The sequence below is a fragment of the Balaenoptera acutorostrata genome, chromosome 2 (genome assembly GCF_949987535.1).
Source record: "Balaenoptera acutorostrata chromosome 2, mBalAcu1.1, whole genome shotgun sequence".
Classification (NCBI taxonomy): Eukaryota; Metazoa; Chordata; class Mammalia; order Artiodactyla; family Balaenopteridae; genus Balaenoptera; species Balaenoptera acutorostrata.
The window spans coordinates 186,180,712-186,200,304 of NC_080065.1; the positions used below are offsets into that span (position 1 = coordinate 186,180,712).

The following is a 19,593-nucleotide window of genomic DNA, read 5'->3' on the forward strand; positions in this document are numbered from 1 at the left end:
TGATGGTGGAGCCCATTCCTTCTTCCCTCTGGGATGCCCCAGCCTGAGGGAGGGCTCAGCCTGATGGAGGAGGTTTGGGTCCAAAATACCCTCCTTTCCCACAACATCAATTTTATTTATTTGTTTGTTTATTTATTTTTGGCTGAGTTGGGTCATCGTTGCTGCGCGCGGGCTTTCTCTAGTTGCGGCGAGCGGGGGCTACTCTTCGTTGCGGTGCGCGGGCTTCTCATTGCGGTGGCTTCTCTTGTTGCGGAGCATGAGCTCTAGGCGCGCGGGCTTCAGTACTTGTGGCTCGCGGGCTCTAGAGCGCAGGCTCAGTAGTTGTGGCGCACAGGCTTAGTTGCTCCGCGGCATGTGGGATCTTCCCGGACCAGGGCTCAAACCCGTGTTCCCTGAATTGGCAGGCAGATTCTTAACCACTGTGCCACCAGAGAAGCCCTGGAAATCTCTTCCTTCACAGTTTGCAAAGCCTCCTTACCCCCACCGACAACTCGATTTCTTGGCATTACAGTAGTGACATGACACCTGCACCTGCTGTGGCCCTGCTGGCTCCTCACAGCAATTTCAGATGGGAAAGGAGGTGCTCCGGGTGTGAACTCCTTCTGAGGCAGGCTGTCCCCTTGGGTGACCAGCCAGATGGTCCAGCAGCCCCAGTGGAGAAAGTGATGCTTGTTGCCAGGCGCCCGTTAGAAATCCTGGGGTTGCCTCTGATTTGCCCTCCTTGGGTCATGTGCTCATCCCCCAGCCAATCACTAGGCCAGGAGTGCGAGATGAATATGCTGATTGGCCAGGACTGGTCACATGTCCTGGGAGCGGGAGGCTGGGTCAGCTTCCCCTAGGTCACTGGAGGAGTCAGGGGGGAGTGATCCGGAGGGACCAGAAGTGGAAGGAGGGTGGAGGCAGAGCACAGACACACCAGGGCAGGGGTCAGGGCTGCGACTCTGCACTCCAGGGTGTTTGAGCTATGCGGCCACATCTCAGAGAGGGTGACTGGCTTGCACAGGGTCACACTGGTGCCTGCTGGGAGCCTTAGGAAACTTAGCAAGACCATCAGGAGCTTTTCCATTAGAGTCTGGAAAAGAAAGGGATGCCTGCTGCCTACCACCGAGGTGGAGCATGTAGTGGAGGTCCTGGCCAGTGCGGTCAGACGAGCTGCTGAAACAAGAGGCATAAACACTGGGAAGGAAGCCAGTGTAACCAGAAAGGAAAAAGAAGTACGTGTGCACATTGGAAAGAAAGACATGCTCGTTCTTTGCATGTGCTCAGAAAATCCAAGAGAATATATTGCGTTACTAATAGAACCAATAAAAGGTGAAGGAGCAGGTCCCCCCCCCCCCAGCCCAGGCCCCTCCCTCCCCGCAGGAGGCAGCTGCCCCCCGCCTCCCGCAGGGTCTTCGCCCACAGGACCCTTCGAGGATGCCCTGAGGCTGCACGAGTGCTCCGTGGCCGCGGGTCCGGCGGCAGCCCCCCTTCCCGTGGAGGACCAGTGGCCCAGCCCGCCGACCCGCCGGGCCCCCATCGCCCCCACGGAGGAGCAGCTGCGGCAGGAGCCCTGGTACCACGGCCAGATGAGCCGTCGGGCGGCGGAGAAACTGCTTCGAGTGGACGGGGACTTTCTTGTGCGGGACAGCGTCACCAACCCCGGGCAGTACGTCCTCACCGGCATGCACGCAGGGCAGCCCAAGCACCTGCTGCTCGTGGACCCCGAAGGCGTGGTAAGGTGGGCGCGGGGGCGGGGCAGGGGTGGGAGGGGGCTGGAGGCTGCGTGGGGGTGGGGTGGGGTTGGCGAGGGGGCCTGGGGCAGGTGTGGAGCCGGGCCGGGCAGGGAAGGGACCTGGCCTCTCCCCTCAGCCCAAGGCCCAGGGCGCCCGCCTTTTAAGTGCCCTTTAGGTTGAATGAAGTATTTTTCAGATTACAGAGCCCTTTACTCTGTTTTGCTTTATCAGGTATTTTAGAATTACAAAGTATTTTGCAGTTTTAGAAGACTTTTAGGTTTTACAAAGGACTTCCCAGTCTATAAAGCATTTAGAGGGGTTACAAAACCTTTTCCAATCTCAAGGCCTTTTAGGACTTACAAAGTACCATATTCCATCATTTGCAAGATGCACTTTTTCCCCCCACATTCTATCATCGCTAACGCATCTTGCAAACAGTGATGTCTTTGAGTGATAAATATGGTCGTTTCAATTTCTAACGTATCTCAGGGTTCACAAAGCACGTCTCCATTTACAAGGAGTTTCAGGGCCTTCAAGTTACGGAATTGCAGCAACCCTCTGGTACACACTTTCCTCTCATTTTGACATCTCTAAAGTCTTGATTTTTTTAAAAACCATCAGTTGCATCACTTTTATCATTACTGAACTTGGAGGTTTTTTCCTCTCCTTGTGGTACATAAATTGTGATGCATCTTGCAGCTGCCTTGAGTCAGTGAGGTTTGGCATATTCTGTAGCTCCTAAAGCATCTTAGGGTTTACAAGGCATTTTCCAATTTACAAGGGGTGCTAGGGTTTTGAAGGGTTTTCCATTGTCCAAGGGCCTTGGGCTTTGCAGGGTGTTTCCCTGGTGAGAAGGCGCGTGGGGTGTTAAGGGCTTTCTCAGAGTTTACCAAGTGCTTTTACCACCTCCAGCTGAATCCTCGGCGCCGCCCTGGGGGGCTGCGTGTGCTCTGTGCCCTGTACGGGGCACACTGGGGTGGTGATTGTGTGGCCTGGCCCAGGTGGGGCCATGACTCCCAGCCCCTGTTCTGTCAGTTCCCTGAGCCACCTCCTCCCTCGTGTCTCATCGCAGTGCTCACAGCTGTGACCTCAGCCTGGCGTGCTGTCAGCCCTCCCCCAGGCCTAATTCCCTCTCGGGTAAACAGATCTCCAGGATGAGAGACGCTATAGAAGCTTCAGAACCTCCTCACATACTTGGTTAACATGCAGGTTCCCAGGTCCTGTCCCCAGTGCCTGGGAAATAGGTGGTTTGCCGTGGGCCCAGGCATGTGCACTGCCAGCCCGCTCCCCGGGTGATTTGTGCCCAGCGAGTCTGGCATCGCCCATGAATGTCTGGCAGCTGGCGGCCAGCGGGTCTGTGTTGTATCCAGGTCTATACGCAGGATGCTAAGATTTTCTCATTCTAAGATGCAGGTGGCTTTTAGATTTGGTGGTTCTGATTTTCGGATCCATGTCTACAAGATTCCTGGCGTGTATTCATTTCCTAGTGCTGCCCTCCCAAATGATCACCAACTGGGCAGCTTAAAACCACAGAGATGTATTCTCTCCCAGCTCTGGAGGCCAGACGTCTGACACCAAGGCGTTGGCCGGGCTGGTTCCTTCTGAGGCTCTGAGGGAGGATTGGGTTCAGGCCTCCCCCTCAGCATCTCATGGTTGCCGGAAATTCTTGTTCTCTGGCTTGTGGACACATCACCCCAGTCACCGCCTCTGTCTTCTCATGGCCCCTCCCTGTGTCTCTGTGTCCAAGTTTTTCTCTTCTTAGAAGGACGCCGGTCACTGGATTTGTGGCCACTTGAGTAATCCAAGATGAACTCATCCTTTTTTACTTTTTTAAAATTAATTTTTTAATTGAGGTATAGTTGATTTACAATGCTGTATTAATTTCTGCTGTACAGCAAAGTGACTCAGTTATAAATATGTATATACATTCTTTCCTATATTCTTTTCCATTATGGTTTTCCCAAGATATTGAATATAGTTCCCTGTGCTATACAGTAGGATATTGCTATCCATTCTATATATAATAGTTTGCATCTGCTAATCCCAAACTCCCAATCCATCCTTCCCCCACCCTGCTCCCCCTTGGCAACCACAAGCCTGTTCTCTATGTCTATGAGTCTGTTTTTGTTTTGTAAAACAAAATTTGCATCATATTTTAGATTCCACATATAAGTGCTATCATATGATATTGGTCTTTCTCTTTCTGAGTTACTCCACTTAGTATGATAATCTCTAGGTCCATTCACGTTGCTGCAAGTGGCGTTATTTCATTCTATTTTATGGCCGAGTAGTATTCCGTTGTACCTGTGTACCACATCTTCCTTATCCATCAAGGTGAACTCATCTTAATTACATCTGCAAAGAGGCCTTTTCCAAACAAGAGCCCATTCACAGGTTTCAGGGGTTAAGATGTGGACATATCTTTTTTGGGGAGGCACCATTCAACCCGCTACAGGAAGTGTGGCCCCAGAGTGCTGGTGCTTTTGGAGCCTGTGTCCACACGTAGTTCTGGAATCCTGAGGCTGATTCTGTGGCTGAAGTCTCTGACCCAGTGGTTCTCAGCCTTGAGCGTGAGCTGTCGGAGGGCTCGTGAAGACGCAGCCTCCCATCAGCAGGTCTGGGGCTGGCCCGAGAGTTTGCCTCTCCGACAAGCTCCTGATGTTGCTGATGCTGAGGCCTGTGGCCCCGCAGGTGCGGACGAAGGACGTGCTCTTCGAGAGCATCAGCCACCTGATCGACTACCACCTGCAGAACGGGCAGCCCATCGTGGCTGCCGAGAGCGAGCTCCACCTGCGTGGTGTCGTCAAGCGGGAACCCTGAGCCAGGTGCGTCTGGCCCCGTGGGCTCCCAGCCCCCATTTACCAGATTTTTCTCACCTTAAACACTGAGATGCACATGCCACATAATTCACCCACAACTCAGTGGGTTTCAGTGTCTTCACAGAGCTGTGCCACCTTCCTCCATCTAATTCCAGAACATTCCATCACCCCCAAAGGAAACCTGTCCCCATCAGCAGTCACGCCCTGAGTTGTTTAGGGTAACTCTGTGTTTAACTGGGGGTAAAAATCCCTCGGAGGAGGTGGGTCTGGCGGGGCTGGAGTGTGAGGCGAGGTGGGTGGGTGAGAAGGTCCACCTGTATCCGTCACTTCCGGAGCCTCGGGAAGTCTTGAGTGGGCGAGGGACAGGCAGGTCTGGGTGATTCCAGGGCCTCTCTGGTTGGGGGTTGGGGGGCTGGGGTGAGGTGGGGGCCTGGCTAGGCAGGGGAGGATGCGGCCGAGCTGGAGCGCAGAGGGGCCTGGGTGGCAGCCGCACTCTTTGGGGAGCAGACAGAGGCAGGACCCGGGGATACAGGGAAGCTGGGAGCCGGGGGCTCAGCTCGCAGAGGGAAGGGGGTGGTGGAATTTCCCCAAAGGCTGAGAGGCGCTTCTGGGCCAGGTTGGGCTGCTCTCCCGTCCCCATGACAACAGTCTCTTCCTGCCTCCTTCCCCACTCAGCGCTGGCCTGCTCCCTGCCCCCAGCCAGGCCTCGGCCACCACTGCAGGCAGAGATAGGATTCCCAATCTGGGGCAGGGCTCCAGGGATGGGGGTGGCCTGTGGAACACCTGAAACGATCTGCAGCACCGTGGGGCCATGTGTGTGCACATGCCAGGGTCTGACCTGCTTCCCTTCTGCTCCCTAAGTTGTTTGTGACCTGAGAAGCAACACCGATGGCAGTAATAACAGCTGCTAACGCAGCAGCTGTTGCGTCCAGGCCCTGAGCTCAGCCCTTCTCCACATCTTCACTGACTCCCATGCACCGCTGACAAAGGCACTGTTAGTAGCGTTCTCATTTTGGGGCAGGAGCAGCCACACAGAGAGGTTAAGGGACTACCCTAGGTCACACAGCAAGACCATGGAGGAGCTGGGACTCGAACCCTGGCCCTCAGCCTGAGGCTTGACGCTGGCTCACTTTGCTGCCTTGTAACTGAGGTCTCTGACACCTGAAGCCGGGTCTCCGGTTGCTGTCTCTGCTGAGCCTTGACCTCGCCTTCTCTTTCTCCCCCAGGTTGTGGTTCTCAGCCTGTGGCTCCTGTCCCCGCTCCCCCCGGATGGCCCTGTTGTGGCCTAAGGGGCCCTCAGCCTTTCTCTGGACCCTGGTCGGGCCGGAATCGCCGCTGTCTCTCCTTCCTCCGCGTGGGTCTCTGGAATCTTCCTTCTCCAGCTGGCCCTGGGCTGGGCTGGGTCAACCCCGCCAGGAGACGGGGCCCACGACCCCTTTCTCCCACCGGGCCCTCTGCCTGCCGCCAGCCTTCACCTGGAGTGAGGGCACACATACCAAAGACAGAGCCTTTTCTCGCCTTTAAAGAAAATATATCAAAAAGCAGCCATCTATCTCGGAGCCCTGGCCCAGGTTCCTGATGGGGCAAGGAGGAGTTTCCTTTCCCGGCTGGACGTCAGCTCACCTCCCTGGAACCAGCGGGTCCCCAGTTCCCTGGCATGGAGATGGATTCCTGTCCTGGCCGGGCTCAGATTTTCCACCTGAAAAATTAGTGCACAGTTGTCTTTTGGGGGGAGAATCGAGGTGCTTTGGGCCCTCAGGCCAGGGCAAATGCTGATGTTGAAGTGGGGGGCAGCCTTGGGATGATGCGGGGTATCCAGGCAACCCCAAGACAACTGACCCTGGTGGGGGTGGTTGTGAGGCCCCCGCCCTCCCAGCTGTCAACCTGCACTGGACACTTGGACTCTGTTTGTAATTAAACCTGGGAATGACCACGGGGAGCGTGAGCCCTCCTGCGCCTTAAAAGGCCCTCTCAGGTTGGGGGTCTGGGTTCAGTCTCCTGGGGGCGAAGCCAAGGCAGCACCGGATTTGGCTTCCCCGGGGGCCGGAGGAAGAGGGAACCAGGCCCTGGCTGTGCCCCTGTGGGGGGAGGGGGTGTGGGGGGGGGCCGAATCCCCTGACACTTCCCAGAACCTCAGTCTTATCCTGAGATAAAGCACACTCCAGCTCCTCTGTTAAACATACCCCAGCTTCTCTTTGGAAACACTCTATCTCCCAAATGCCACAAACTTCTGTCCTTCGAGATACCCGCAGATATCTGGCAAAAAGCTCTTTGTTTTCTTCTCCAAATAGCTCCTAACTTGTCCCGAAAGATGGCCTGACTTCTCGGTCTCCCAACGTCTCTCGTCCTCATTTTCCTGAGAAGACCCCAGTTCTCTCTCAGGCCCCTTTATCGACCTCAAAGCCCCTACTTCTCCCGCATGCCCAGCTCCCTGCTCTGGCACCCGACTCTCTTCTCCTGACCTTCCCTCACATGATTTCCACTTCCCAGGGAGACCCCCATCTCTCCCCAGGACCCTCCTTCAACTCCTCCCACAAACACGGAGGCATCCCTCCCAAGGAGGCACCCCAAACCTCACCACATCCCTGCCAGGCTGGGCCACACGCCTATCCAGGGTCTGGCTCTGGGGAGGGGCTGTGCTTTGTCTGCTGTCAGCAGGCTCTGTCCCAGGCTGTGGGGGGACCTGGTAAGGGTGTGGGCAGTGAAAGCCACTCTGGTCTGCCTGTAACTAGGGGGGAAGCCATCAAAAGGCAGAGCCAGAAGGGGACTCTGATGCCATGTCTCTTACTTCAGAGACCTGGAGACAGAGCCACCAATCCATCCATCCATCCACCCACCCACCCATCCATCCATCCATCCACCCATCCACCCACCCACCCATTCATCCATCCACCCATCCATCCATCCACCCACCCACCCATCCATCCATCCACCTATCCACCCACCCACCCACCCATTCATCCATCCACCCATCCATCCATCCATCCATCCACCCACTCACCTACCCACCCACCCATCCATCTACCCATCCATCAATCCACTCACCCACCCATCCATCTGTCCATCCATCGTCCATCAGTCTACCCACCCATCCATCACACATCCTTCCATCTAACTTCCCATTCACCATTCATTTGTCCATCCATCCACACCCCCATCCTAATATCCTCTAATCTGCCTTCATGACCTCCTCTTGTCCACCTGCCAGGACCCCTGGTGGGTAATGGGGATGCAACGTGACCAAGACAGGCCCGCTCCTGTGGAGTTTGTCAAATGACATTAATCAGCAGGTCACTGCTAAGTGTATGATGACAACCATGGGAAGGAAAGTGCCCTGGAGCTTAGGGGCCCCAGGAAATCCAGGATGGTTTCTCTGTGGGAATGATCCGGAGGATGAGCAGGGAGGCCCCGAGAGAGGAGGAGAGAGATCTGGGCGGAAGGGATGGTGTGTGCAAAGGCCCTGGGTGTGTGGAGCACAGCTTCAGGAGACAGGAAGATGGCCAGAGTGGCTGGAAGGGAGATAGAGCGGTGGTGGAGTGGGGGGCACAGCTGGGCAAAGCTTGGTGCCAGAGAGAGCCGCTTGGGGCCTTTTGAGCACAGAGGTGATAAGACTCCCAAGTGGGAATTAAGCTGCGGGGGACAGGATGGGACTAGGAGGTGGCGGGCAGAAAGGACTGGGTGGGGGGTGCGGGGGGAGTGTCAGATTCTGGAGATTTGTAGGCCATTCATTCCTAGCTCTGGGTCCTCTGAGGCCCAGGCTTCCCCTCAGTCTCTATCTAGCACCCCACCCCAGGCATGTGCTAAGAACTGCACAGACTTGGAGTCCTGAACTTCTCCCCACTTTACAGATGAGGAAACAGAGGCTCCGAGGAATGAGGTCACTGCCAAGGCCACACCACTGGGAGGTGGCAGAGCCTGGATTCCAACCCCATCACCTCCCTCATCCTGCTCCCTGAGTCGGGAAAGCCAGGCCTGGGGTGCCCCACGGTGAAGGGGGCTGGGAGCCTGGGTCCCGCACAGCTGGCTCCTGCCCCATTCTACCTTCAGTTATTCAGTCAACAAACGCTGCTTGCCCCAGCTTTACCCTCAGGGAGACTTGGGGAGGGAGGCAGTAGAGACGGGGGTTCAAACTCCACTGTGCCGCCTTGGCGAGTAGCTTCCCTTCTCTGAACTGGGTGCCCTGTGGCTTGGGCCCCCCTTGTGCCTCAGTGTCCTGCTCTGTAAACTGGGGATGATGGCCCTCCCCCGACGCGGGCTACCCTGTGCCTTGTTGGGCCCGGGACCCTCCTGGGAGCTTGCAGACAGGCCTGCGCTCCCTTTTCCAGGGAAGGAGGCGGAGCTCAGAGGGGAGGCCGCTGCCCGGAGCCAAATGGGCACCAGGTGGCCCCTCTGGACGGGAGCTCAGATCTCTTTCAAGCCACCTCCTGGTGCTTCCTCCCAGCCACCCTTAGGTCTGCCACATCCCCCTCCGCATTCAGTGGGTCCCTGGCAGGGTGTTGAGGGTAAAGGCCACCCAGCATGAGGCGGAGGTCTCAGAGCAGAGGCGCCCTCTCTCCAGCTTGAGCCTGCAGCCTGCAGCTCCCCATCTCTGATTCCAAGAAGGCTGCTGCTGAGGGGGGAGTCCTGGGGGGGCTGCCACGCCCATCAGCCGAGGGTTCTGTGGACCGGGAGAGGTTCCTGTTTACAGAAAGGGACATGGAGCTGGGCTCGGAGCTGAGCTGACCAGCTGGAAGGGCCCCTCCCAGGGTGGGGTCCCCAGCGCCACAGGGCAGGCCTTCGGGACCTTCCCCAGGTGCCTTCCCCCACCCCCCTGCCGTGCCTCAGTTTTCCAAATGTGATGGGGTGGAGATAGGAGTGGGGCTTCCAGCTGAGCGGGGCCATGGTGGGGTCAGGTCCTGGGGCTCCTCCCCCACTGAGTCCCCTTCCTCACCGGTAGCAGCACCGCGGAACCAACACTTAACTCACACGTTTCTGGGCCCCGTACTAAGCGTTTTGCAAATAGTACCTCACCCTGTGGAATCTTCACTCTGACGCTGCAATTCAGGGGCAGGTGTTATGCCCATGGACTGCTGAGGACACAGAGGCACAGAGATTTGGATGCTTGCCGGAAGTCACACAGCAGGAATAGTTGGCACCAGGATTTGAACCCGGATACAAGGCTCCAGACTAGCGTCCTGAGCTACTCAGCGCAGAGACCAGCACAGAATAAACTCACTGCCCTCCTCCCCCAACCCAGCTGGGAGGAAGACCCCGCTCCCAGCGAGGCAAGGGTGTGTGGGGAGTGAAGCCCCAGTACCCAGGCCGGCCTGTCATCAGGACGCCTGAGCCGGTCACCTCGCCATCCTGGGCGGTGGCTCGAGGCCCCTGCAGGGAAGAGCATTGTTCTAGGGTCACCCTTCCTACTGTGGCACTCCAGGCCCAGCAGGGGTGACTGACATCAACCAAGTAATTGCTCGAGGGTATTTTTCATGCGAGCTGAAGTTAGGGTTCTGTTGGGCTGTGATGCAGGGCAGGCAGGGCAGGCTTCCTGGAGGCGGCAGTGAAGTGATGCATTCATTGGTATCTGCCTCCTTTGTCAGACTGTGTGGCCACGCCAGTGTTGCCCCCAGAACAAAGGGGGGCTCAATGTTTGTTGGGTGAGCAAAGTTGAGAAAGGCCTCTTGAGGGAGCCTCACTTTCCCCATCTGGACAATGGGACTCTAAGCCCCACCTCACTGCAAGGTCAAGTGGAAGTGTTGGAGGGGCCTCTGTCCAGCTCCAGCTCAGTCTGCCCCCCATCCCCCCTTCTGCTGTTGAACAAGCAGTCACTCCAGACCAGCCCCCATCCCAGCTCCAGCCACGACGCCGCTCGGGGACATTTCTGGAAGAGAGGAGGCTCCTGGAATATGATAATTAAATAAGGTCTAGGCATCCCCTTCTCTGCATCAGTCTTGGCAACACATTATCTTGCTGGACTTGGGACTGGTCACTCGGCCTTGGATTCCAGAAGAGGAAACTGAGGCTGGGAGGGAGGAAAGAGTGAGGAAGATAGGGGTTGGGGCCAGCAGATCACAAGGGTGGAGGGTGGAATCCCAAGACACGCTGTGGTCTCAGAGCTGCCAGGCCTGAGTCTCCTGGTCTTACCCTTGCTGGTTTATCCATATGTGAACTGCAGGGGGGTACTCTCTCCTTTCTCCCCGAATCACATTTTTCCTGTTACATTTTGTCATGGGAGCCACCAAACCTACGGTTAGTATTTACCTGTGTATTTCTGCATTGGCATCCTTCCGACCAGGACGCATCACAAAGCTGGCAGCTGCAGGCCAGTCACAGCCATGTCCCCAGCATCCAGTAGGTGCTCGATAAACATCTCTCCATGAAGGAGCAGCGCCCTGGCCGGCTTCTCGGGTGTCTGCACTGAGCCGCGTCTCAGCGGCTAGCTCCTTGTTTCTAGAAAGAAACCTTCACCTTCCTCATGTGCAAACTGGAGACAGCCATAGGACGTACCCACCGGTTTTTGTGGAATGAGTTGGGGGAAGGACGCTAAGAACCTGGAACTGAGAAAGTGCTTAGTAATAAATTCAGCTGCCGTTATTATTATTGCTGTTCTTTTACTCGTCAGCGTAAGTCGGGAAATGGCCCGCAGACGAACTGAGGCAGGGGCCTGGGGTTTCTAGGGGCGTCAGCAAACCGCTACCACCTTCCTCCTTTCCCCCACCCCCTCAGTCCCCGAGTTCCGGCGAGGCTCCTCGGTTCTGCCCGCCGGGGGCTGCGCAGACCGCCCGCCCGGTCCCCGGGGCAAGCGAGGCGGGGGAGGAGGGCGGCCGTACTAGGAGGAATACGGCGGCGCGGCGGCCAGCTGGGCGGTTTCCCGCCGCCGCTGCCGCCGGTGAATGAGTCCGACTGCGCTGCCGCTGCCGCCCGACCGAGGCTGCGCCCGCGTCCTCGCGCCCCTAGCCTTCGCGCCGAGACCCCGGCGTGTCCGCGGGCCAGCCAGCCTCGGCCACCGTCCCCGGGCAGGTGAGTTCGGGGCCCCACCACGCTCCGCGGGGGCTGCTAGGACCCCACCCCCACCCCCAGCCGAGTCCCGCGGGGCGGGGTTGGGGGGGAGGAGGGGAGGGGTCGGTTCGCCGCGCTGCCAGCCCCCAGACTCACCTCCTCTCCCTTCCCTCACCCCGGATGCCCGGACCCTCGGCCCGGGAGAAGCCACAGGTGGGTGGGAGCTTGGGGGGGCGGAGCTGGCACACCCCGGGGTCCACCGTACGCCCTGGGGTGTCTTCCCCCTGGACTGAGTGCGGACCCCTTTAGAAAGCGCTTTGAGAGCCTCAGAACGGGGGTGGGGGCGAGAGTGGAGCCGCAGTCCCCTGGGAGCTTCCCGAGAGTCAGCGCCGCCCCCACCTCCCGGGCCGGGCTTCAGCACTTGGAAGTTAAGCGCGATTCCTCCGGGGAGGGGAGAGGAGGGGAGAGGAGGGGCGAGGAGGGGCGAGCCCACCCTGCCGCTGTCCTGGGCCTCAGCGCCTTCTGACCCCGCTGGCCCCCTGCAGGGCTCCCCTCAACGGGTGCCGGGAACCCCTCTTCCAGCCCCCGCGTGCAGGGGTGCCTGCAGCTCCCGACCCCCGCTTCTCTTCCCAGGCTCCGCAGATCCCTCCAGGCTCCTGCCTCCGCCCCGATGAAGAAAACCAACTTGTGGTTCTTGGAGCGGCTTCGTGGGTCAGGGGAGAATGGAGCTACGGGGGGCGAGGGTGGGGACAGGGCCGCCAAGGGGCCGCTATACAGCAACGTGCTCACGCCCGACAAGATCCCGGACTTCTTCATCCCCCCCAAGCTGCCCGCCGGCCCCACGGAGCCGGAGGCTCAGGCTGAGCTGGGGCCCTCGACCTCGGAGCAGAACCTGGCCTCTGCCGCGCCCCGCCGCTCCCCCCGGAGCCCCCGGCTGCCCGCCAAGCTGGCCGCCGAGAGCAAGAGCCTGCTGAAGGCGGCCACCAGGCATGTGATCCAGATCGAGAGCGCGGAGGACTGGACCGCCGAGGAGGCCGCCACCAACGCCGACCCCCAGGCCCAGGGGGCCATGTCGCTACCTTCGGTGCCCAAGGCCCAGACGTCCTATGGCTTCGCCACACTGGCCGAGAGCCCCCACACACGGCGCAAGGAGTCTCTGTTCCATAGCGAGCACGGGGCTCTGGCCCAGGTGGGCTCCCCGGGCACCCGGCGCCGTCGGGGGGGCGTCAAGACCAACGGGGGCGATGGGGTGCCCAGGGAGGCCGGCGGTGCCCTCATGAGCCCCGGCCGCTGCGTCAGTGGCGGGGAGAGCGACACGGGGTCCTCGGCCGAGTCCTCGCCGTTCGGGTCCCCCCTGCTCTCGCGCTCCGTGTCGCTGCTCAAAGGCTTCGCCCAGGACAGCCAGGCCAAGGTGAGCCAGCTGAAGCACTCGGTGGGCCGCCACGGCTCCCTGTCGGCCGACGACAGCACGCCGGACACCAGCCCTGGGGCCCGGCGCCGCCTTGCCCGCAGGAGCACCCCGGAGCCCGGCCCCGAGCCCGGCGCGGCGCCCCGCGCGGAGCACGCTGTGCGCATGGGCCCGCGGGGCAGCGTGCGGCTGCTGGCGGAGTATGAGGCGGCCCAGGCCCGCCTGCGCGTGCGCCTGCTGGCGGCCGAGGGCCTCTACGACCGGCTGTGCGACGCCCGCAGCATCAACTGCTGTGTGGGCCTGTGCTTGGTGCCCGGCAAGCTGCAGAAGCAGCGCAGCACCATCGTCAAGAACAGCCGCCACCCCGTCTTCAACGAGGACTTCTTCTTCGACGGCTTGGGGCCGGCCAGCGTGCGGAAGCTGGCGCTCAGGATCAAGGTGGTGAACAAGGGCAGCAGCCTCAAGCGGGACACCCTGCTCGGGGAGAAGGAGCTGCCCCTGACCTCTCTGCTTCCCTTCTTGTAAAGGCCTCTGCGCCCCCTCCCGCCGGCAGAGGAGACCCCACCCCCACCCGGATCCGGCAGGGGAGGTGGTTTCCGCTCAGGCTGGGCCCGGCCCCGATGCTGCAGCCCACGTTGGGGGTGTCCTGGGTCATGCTGTTTTCCAGGGGTTAATTTTTCCAGAGGAGAAGAGAGGGGGCTGCCGGGTAAAAGAAAGGGTCAGCTTGCAGGGCTGAGTCCCCCTGTGCCCCAAGTTCCATGCCCCTGCCTCACCCCTTCCGGAGTTCTGGAACCTGGGCCAGGAGGCAGCTAAGGCCGATCACAGACTCAGAGGCCGCTGGTCCAGAGGCCCAGTCATATCTTCTCCTGTGCTGCATGAGTGTCCTCCTGCCCCCGGCCCGCCAGATGCCCCCCCCCCCCCGCCCCTCCAGAGATCAGGGCCAGGCCCAAGTTCTGCCCACGGTGCCACTCGGGACTGTGGGAGAATCCCCTCCTGGGGTGGGCTGGCTCTGGGCAGTCCTCGGTCCTCCCAGGCTCCGGAGGCGAGAGCCACGTCTGAGAGCCACTGCCTGGCAAAGACAGGCAGCCATGGAGGAAGTCCCAGAAGATGAAAATGGGGGCAATTGCTCCCCTCCTGCCCCTCGAGCGAGACAGCCCTCCTGTCAGCTGTTTTCCTCCATTGCCTTCTCTGCTCGGGCCCCTGCAGCCCTGCTGGGCGTCGGGAACTTCCCTCCCCTGGAGGGGTTGCTCAGAACGTGCCCAGAGAGCAGCGCCAGCTTGGGGGCCCCCCCGTTCCTCCCTGGCCTCTGCGGTTGGGGGCTGCTGCCCCTGCCCCCTCCTGTGCATTACCCGGGAAGTGATGCCCAGTGACTGATGGCCTTGACTTTTACTCCACTCGTGTACATAGGTTTTGGTTAGGGTGGGTGGGACAAAGGGGAGGCTGGGGAGACCCTGGTTGTGGCTTTTCGTGCTGCTAAGACAGCTGCATGGGTTTAATTGTGTCAGTATATGGGTCCTTGAATGATTTTTGTGGAGGTTTCCTGCTCAACGAAACAGAAATGATACAGTTTGAAGCAGGGGCCAGGCAAGGCCAGCTCTGACCCTTCACCTCTCCTGGGCTGCCTGCTGGGCGAGGATGGACCCGGCCAGTCTGTGGGGATCCTGGGGTGCCCCTCCCAGTCCAAACGTTGTCCCTCCTGGCTCTGGGTCTCCAGATCATCCTGGGGGAGGGGTGAAGGAGCATGTTTCCCTCCAGAGCCCCGGGGGGGTGGGGAGGAGCATGTGTTCCCTTCTGCACATGTGGTGAGACATACCTGTGCACCCTTGAGGCTGAGGACGAAAGCCCTTGGCACTGGGGTCCCTTGCTGTGCCCCCTCCAGCCTCTGTCCTGGGCCTGCTCCCTTAGGCCTTCTGCTCCGGGGGACCACCGGGCCAGGCCTGTGGGTGGAGGAGGCAGACAGCCCTGCATGGAGTGAGATGCTCAGACTTTCAGCCCCCTTCTCTGACCCTGACTGCTCACATCCCCTGCTTTCCTTCTGGGGGCCCCCATTTTATAGGCCCCTGCACTCTTTGACATCTGTGTTTGAAATTGACTGTGGGTACATCTTTAAGACATCCTCCCCCAAGTGTTTGTTTATAACTGCTGTTTTTAGTGCAATAAAGGTGTTTCAGGGATGCGGGGGTGGAGATCTGCTGGCTTTGCTGTTTAATAACAAGAGAGGAGTTTTGTCTTGAATTCCAGGGAGGGTGGCGGGAGCCTTCAGGATGAGTGAAGCCCTCCCCAGCCTTTTAGAGCCTCTCGGCCTCTCCTGCTTGGGGTGGAGGCAGGGAAGCGAGACTGCAGCAGGGCGGGGACCCCCAGGCCCTGTTACAAGGACATGTGACGTTCATCCTGCAGGTCTGCGTGAGAGCGCTGCTCTCGCCCCGCCAGGGCCGCCAGCATCCCACCTCACAGGTGCAGAGACCCAGTCTATCAGTCACCCACCCGAGGCAGCCTAGCCCAGAGCCGGGATATGAATCCGCGCCCTCATTGCAGCCACTGGGGAGAGCCATGCCAGGATCGGCCCCTTCCGCGCTCTGACCTTCTGGGGACAGAGACTGGACGTGCAGGGCCGTCGTCGAGGGGGACCCCCTCAGATGCCATCAGCTGCCAAAGCTGGAGTGCCGCCGCTGACCTGCCCCTCGCTCCCGTCTGGTCTGCCCCAGCCCCTGCAGTCAGACAGGAGGGCAGCCCCCACCCTTGTCACACACCCTGGAGACCCCCTGCCAGGGGCAGTGGGTTGGGGGCGTGGGAGCCGGCTCTGGGCCATTCACATCTGCCTTCGCACAGCTTGTTCTCTCTGCTTGGAATGCCTCCTGCCCCTCAATTTCCCTGCTCTCAGGCTCTAGCTGAGGTGGCACCTCGTAGAGGAAGCCTTCCTGGCCCTCTCTGCTGTGTGTTCCCTGTCCCACCTCAGCTCACAGGCTGTCTGGGGTCGTGTCTCTCTCCAACCCCAGGGCCGGCAGGTTTATCTCAATGAAAGGCCATCTCCAGCCCCAACACTGCGCTGGGCCCCAGGGAGGCTCCCGACGGTGTGTGAATCCATGGAAAGCCGTGGCCTGACCCTGTCTCTGGGTTCCTGCAAGGTTGCTGGGGAACCGGGGAGCTGGCAGTGGAGGGCGAGGGTCCCAGCCCTCCCCCCTTGCTCCCCCTTGAGGAACCGCCCGCTCTTTCTAGCTTGGGTCCGACCCTGCCTTCCCCTGTCCCCTGGGAAGTGGCGTCCTTTCACTCAGGGACCCGGGCTGGGGGGCAGGCCTCCCATCACGGAAGCCTGGGGGTCAGGCAGTGCCCAGGGACGGGAGGGCGTCTGTGCAGCCCGGGACTGCGCAGCCTTCGCGAGTGTGGGAGTTGCAGCTGGTGTGGGCTGCATTTGCTCTATTTGACAGGTGGGGAAACTGAGCCCTAGGGTGTGGAATCAGACCAGCTGTTCCCTCACCAACTTTGTGCGGGTTGGGGTCCTGAGCAGCCCCCACCTGCTGACAGCCTGCCAGATGAGCTGCACTAACCAGGCCTGGTCGGGTTCCAGGATGTGTTGCCAGGGCAACCGGGCGCCTTCTTGCCTCTTCCCCACCAGCCACTCATGGATGGGCAACCGGTGTGTGCGCGTGTGTGTGTGATGTATGTGTGCATGCACACATCCACGCGCCTCTGTGCACATGTGTAACTGTGCTGTAGGCCGTATGCACGTGTGTGTGAATGTTAGTGTAGCCACGTGAGTGTGAGAGTGCAGCCGTGTTTGCACATGTGTGACAGTGTGGGCATAAACACGTGAGTGCACGTGTGTGCTCGCACATCTGTGTGGATTGTGCACATGTTTCTGTGTGTGCACCCTGTGCATGTATGTAACCGTGTGTGCACAAATGTTGCTGTGTAACGTGTGGCTGTGCACACGTACGTGTGTTTGTGCATGTGCGCTTGCGCTGTGGCTGCCCTGTGCAGCCCCCAAAAGGATGCCGCCCAAGACATAAATGGACCCAAGAAGACCCCCTCCCTCCCCTCTCCATGCTGGTTCCCCTCTGGGAACCCCCTCTCCCACGTCCTCTCCCTCTACCTTGAGGTCTCAAACCACTGCCTCTTCCCCAGGGCAGCCCCCACCCCAGTGAGGTCAGACACCCCTTTTATATTCCTTGTTAGTGTCATACTCGGCCTTGTAATATTGATCCTATCAGAATAGTCTGTTGTTGCACCTGGAGCATCCCAGTGCTCAGCCCAGGGTGCAAATGAAGGTGGTGTCAGCACTCTCTCCTTCCAGCCCGGCTACCATCCAACGTCTTCCTACTCTCAGGGGGGGCTGTGGTCATCCAGGCCACCACTAGCAGTAGGCACCTGATTTGGTGAAGATCGCAAAACCATGCCCCTTTCTCAGAGTGGGGCCAGCACAGGAGACAGCAGAGCAAAAGATGAGGAGTCAAATGCCTGGCAATATGGTGGGCACCTGGATCCAGCTATGCCTGAAGTCCATTTCACCATTTCAGTTCAGAGGGCCAATAAATTCCCTTCTTTGCTTAAGCCAGTTTGACTTTTTTTTTTTCATTTGCAGCCAAAGATCACTGATACAGCATCTCCAGTCTGAGGAAGGAGGAACAGCACCGACCTGGGGTGCCCCAGTCTGACACGGGAAAGGGAAGCAGAGAAGGAAGACAGCATGGGGAAGGCCTGGGATTTGTATATCCCACAGAGCTGGAGAAGGTGGCCCTGGAGTGAGGGGGTGAGCTTCCATCAGGGCATTCATCAAGAAAGGCTTTGCAGAAGGAGCAGAATCTGAAACAGGGAAGGAGCGCTGGGGCAGCAGAGACATTCCAGGGGGCTTGGGAATCCAGCCTGCAGGAGGCCTCCATCCCACCCCACCACAGCCCTGATGCACTGCCCACCCTAGTCTGCCCCCTGCCTTCACCTGCTGCTCTGAAACCTTCCATGGTTCCCAGGGCACTACACCCTGGCATGGGAGGCCTGCTACGGGCGCCCTGCCCTGCAACCCATGCACTTTCCCGGCAGCTTGCGTTGTGCATGCACCTCCCCCGGCCTGGTGCGCCCCCCTCACTGGCACCCCATGTCTGGGGTCTGGGAATCTGAACCATGACAAGCGAGGGGAGCGTTCCACGGCGGAATTCAAGCCCCCGATTTTTCACTCGCCCTGTGTTCTTGGGCAAGTCACGTGGCTTGTCTGGGTCTCAGGCTCCCCACGCGGTCGCTGTGATGGGTCCAGGCGCGGCCGCAGGCGCAGGGCAGCGATGATATTAATCTAATCACATCAGGATTTTAATTACAGGCCCCGTCAGACCCACTGAGACCCGGGCTCCCCTGGCCTCCGAGTGCCGAGGGCCTCTCCCACCCCTCCCCCACCCCAGTGTGGGATTCAATTAAGCCTTTGTTTTCTTCTCAGCTCCTCCGCGGGTGGGAGGGAGGGGCTGCCCGCAGCCGGCTCTGCTGACGCGAGGAGAAAAATGACTTCAATAAAAAGGAGCCGCGGCGTGGGGAGCGGACCCGGGATGGGCACCCCTCCCCCGCGGAGCCGCCTGGCCGAGGCCGGAGTCCCGGCTCCACTGCGCACAAGCTGGCCTGGCTCTGGGGCCTCAGTTTACCCGCCCCCCCCCCCCCCCCGCCCACGTACAGGACGCAATTCGAAGCAGCGCCGGGTGCAGACCCCGAGCCCTCAACCCCGCCCAGGCTGCCTTCCCACTACTGGAAGTCTCCTCCTCCCCGTGAGAGGCCCCCGGCCCGCCTGGACCACGCCGCCTGGGTTTGAATCCTGACAAGTCACCGTCCTCTCTGTGACGCGGTTGCCACTCCAGAACCCTGTCTCCTGCCCCTGGTGGTGGTGGGGGCGGAGACGAGGGCAGACGCAGCACAGGCACGGCGCCCAAACCTGGCCCAGGGGCACCGCGGGCCTGGCCCAGGGCTGGGCGGTGAGGCTCTGCCTCATGCCCTCGGGCGGTAGAGGCTTTAGCCTTGCCCAGAGGGGTCTGCGAGGTGATCCGTGTCCCGCCTGACTGGACTGGCCATGCCAGGAAGACCAACCTTGCGTTTTAGGGTGGCCTTGGGTGATGGCATCAGTGGGCCTGGAGACTGAGGTCAGCTGGTGGGCGATGCAGGCATCACACCGGCACTGGCCCCCCGTGTGGGACCCGTGGTGCCGGGAGGGGCATAAGTGGACGATGGTGATGGCGAGACCCCCCCCCCCCCCCCCCACCGCCACGCTCCTCCCTCGGTAACCTGTGCAGCCTCTCAGGTGCCTTCAGTGAGGTGTGCGAATCCCTTCCAGAGAATGATCAAACCCGAGGGTGGCTGGGAGGACCCCCGAACTTGCAGTTGGTGTCAGAAGTGGAGACTGTGCCCTCTGACCTTCCAGCTTGGCTAACTCCCCACCCCCGCCCCAAGCCCTTCCTAGGAGCTCAGGGCCTGGGTTGCTATGGTGATGCAGAAAGCCCCCCTCCTCCAGCCACCTGACTTATGCTCAGTCACCCCTGCTTCTCAGCCAGAGGTGCCCAGCCCCCCACAGCCCACTCTGCCCCCCAACATTTCCTCAGCTCCCACAGCCAAGCCACAGAAACTCCTTCCTTGTTCCTTGAAGTCGGGGAGGCACCTAGGATCCTGGTTGCCCCCCTGGCTCCCCACGCTCCCTACGGAGACTCCT

General features: G+C 60.0%; 2 protein-coding genes across 11 annotated transcripts in view; both read left to right on the forward strand.

The window, feature by feature from the left end:
• SHC2 (SHC adaptor protein 2) overlaps positions 1–6,473 on the forward strand; it is a 29,938-nt gene extending 23,465 nt beyond the window's left edge. For 7 of the 10 annotated variants that reach the window (XM_057540216.1, XM_057540209.1, XM_057540212.1 and 4 more), the window contains 3 exons: positions 1,363–1,715; positions 4,407–4,540; positions 5,761–6,473. In XM_057540216.1, the coding sequence (XP_057396199.1) occupies positions 1,363–1,715; positions 4,407–4,535 (482 nt within the window). In that variant the 3' untranslated portion in view covers positions 4,536–4,540; positions 5,761–6,473. Of the gene's footprint in view, positions 1–1,362; positions 1,721–4,406; positions 4,541–5,760 lie in introns of all 10 variants that reach the window. The other 3 variants (XM_057540211.1, XM_057540218.1, XR_009007110.1) reach the window with 2 other exon arrangements.
• Positions 6,474–6,617: 144 nt separating this feature from the next.
• C2CD4C (C2 calcium dependent domain containing 4C) lies at positions 6,618–15,050 on the forward strand. The gene is made up of 2 exons (XM_057540219.1): positions 6,618–11,533; positions 12,146–15,050. Exon 2 carries the CDS (start codon positions 12,183–12,185, stop codon positions 13,443–13,445), a length of 1,263 nt encoding a protein of 420 aa, XP_057396202.1. The 5' UTR covers positions 6,618–11,533; positions 12,146–12,182; the 3' UTR covers positions 13,446–15,050.
• Positions 15,051–19,593: the final 4,543 nt, after the last annotated feature.

Bases quoted from the DNA above. Each gene is read 5' to 3' on its own strand.
- C2CD4C (XM_057540219.1), top strand. From the start codon at position 12,183: ATGAAGAAAACCAACTTGTGGTTCTTGGAGCGGCTTCGTGGGTCAGGG.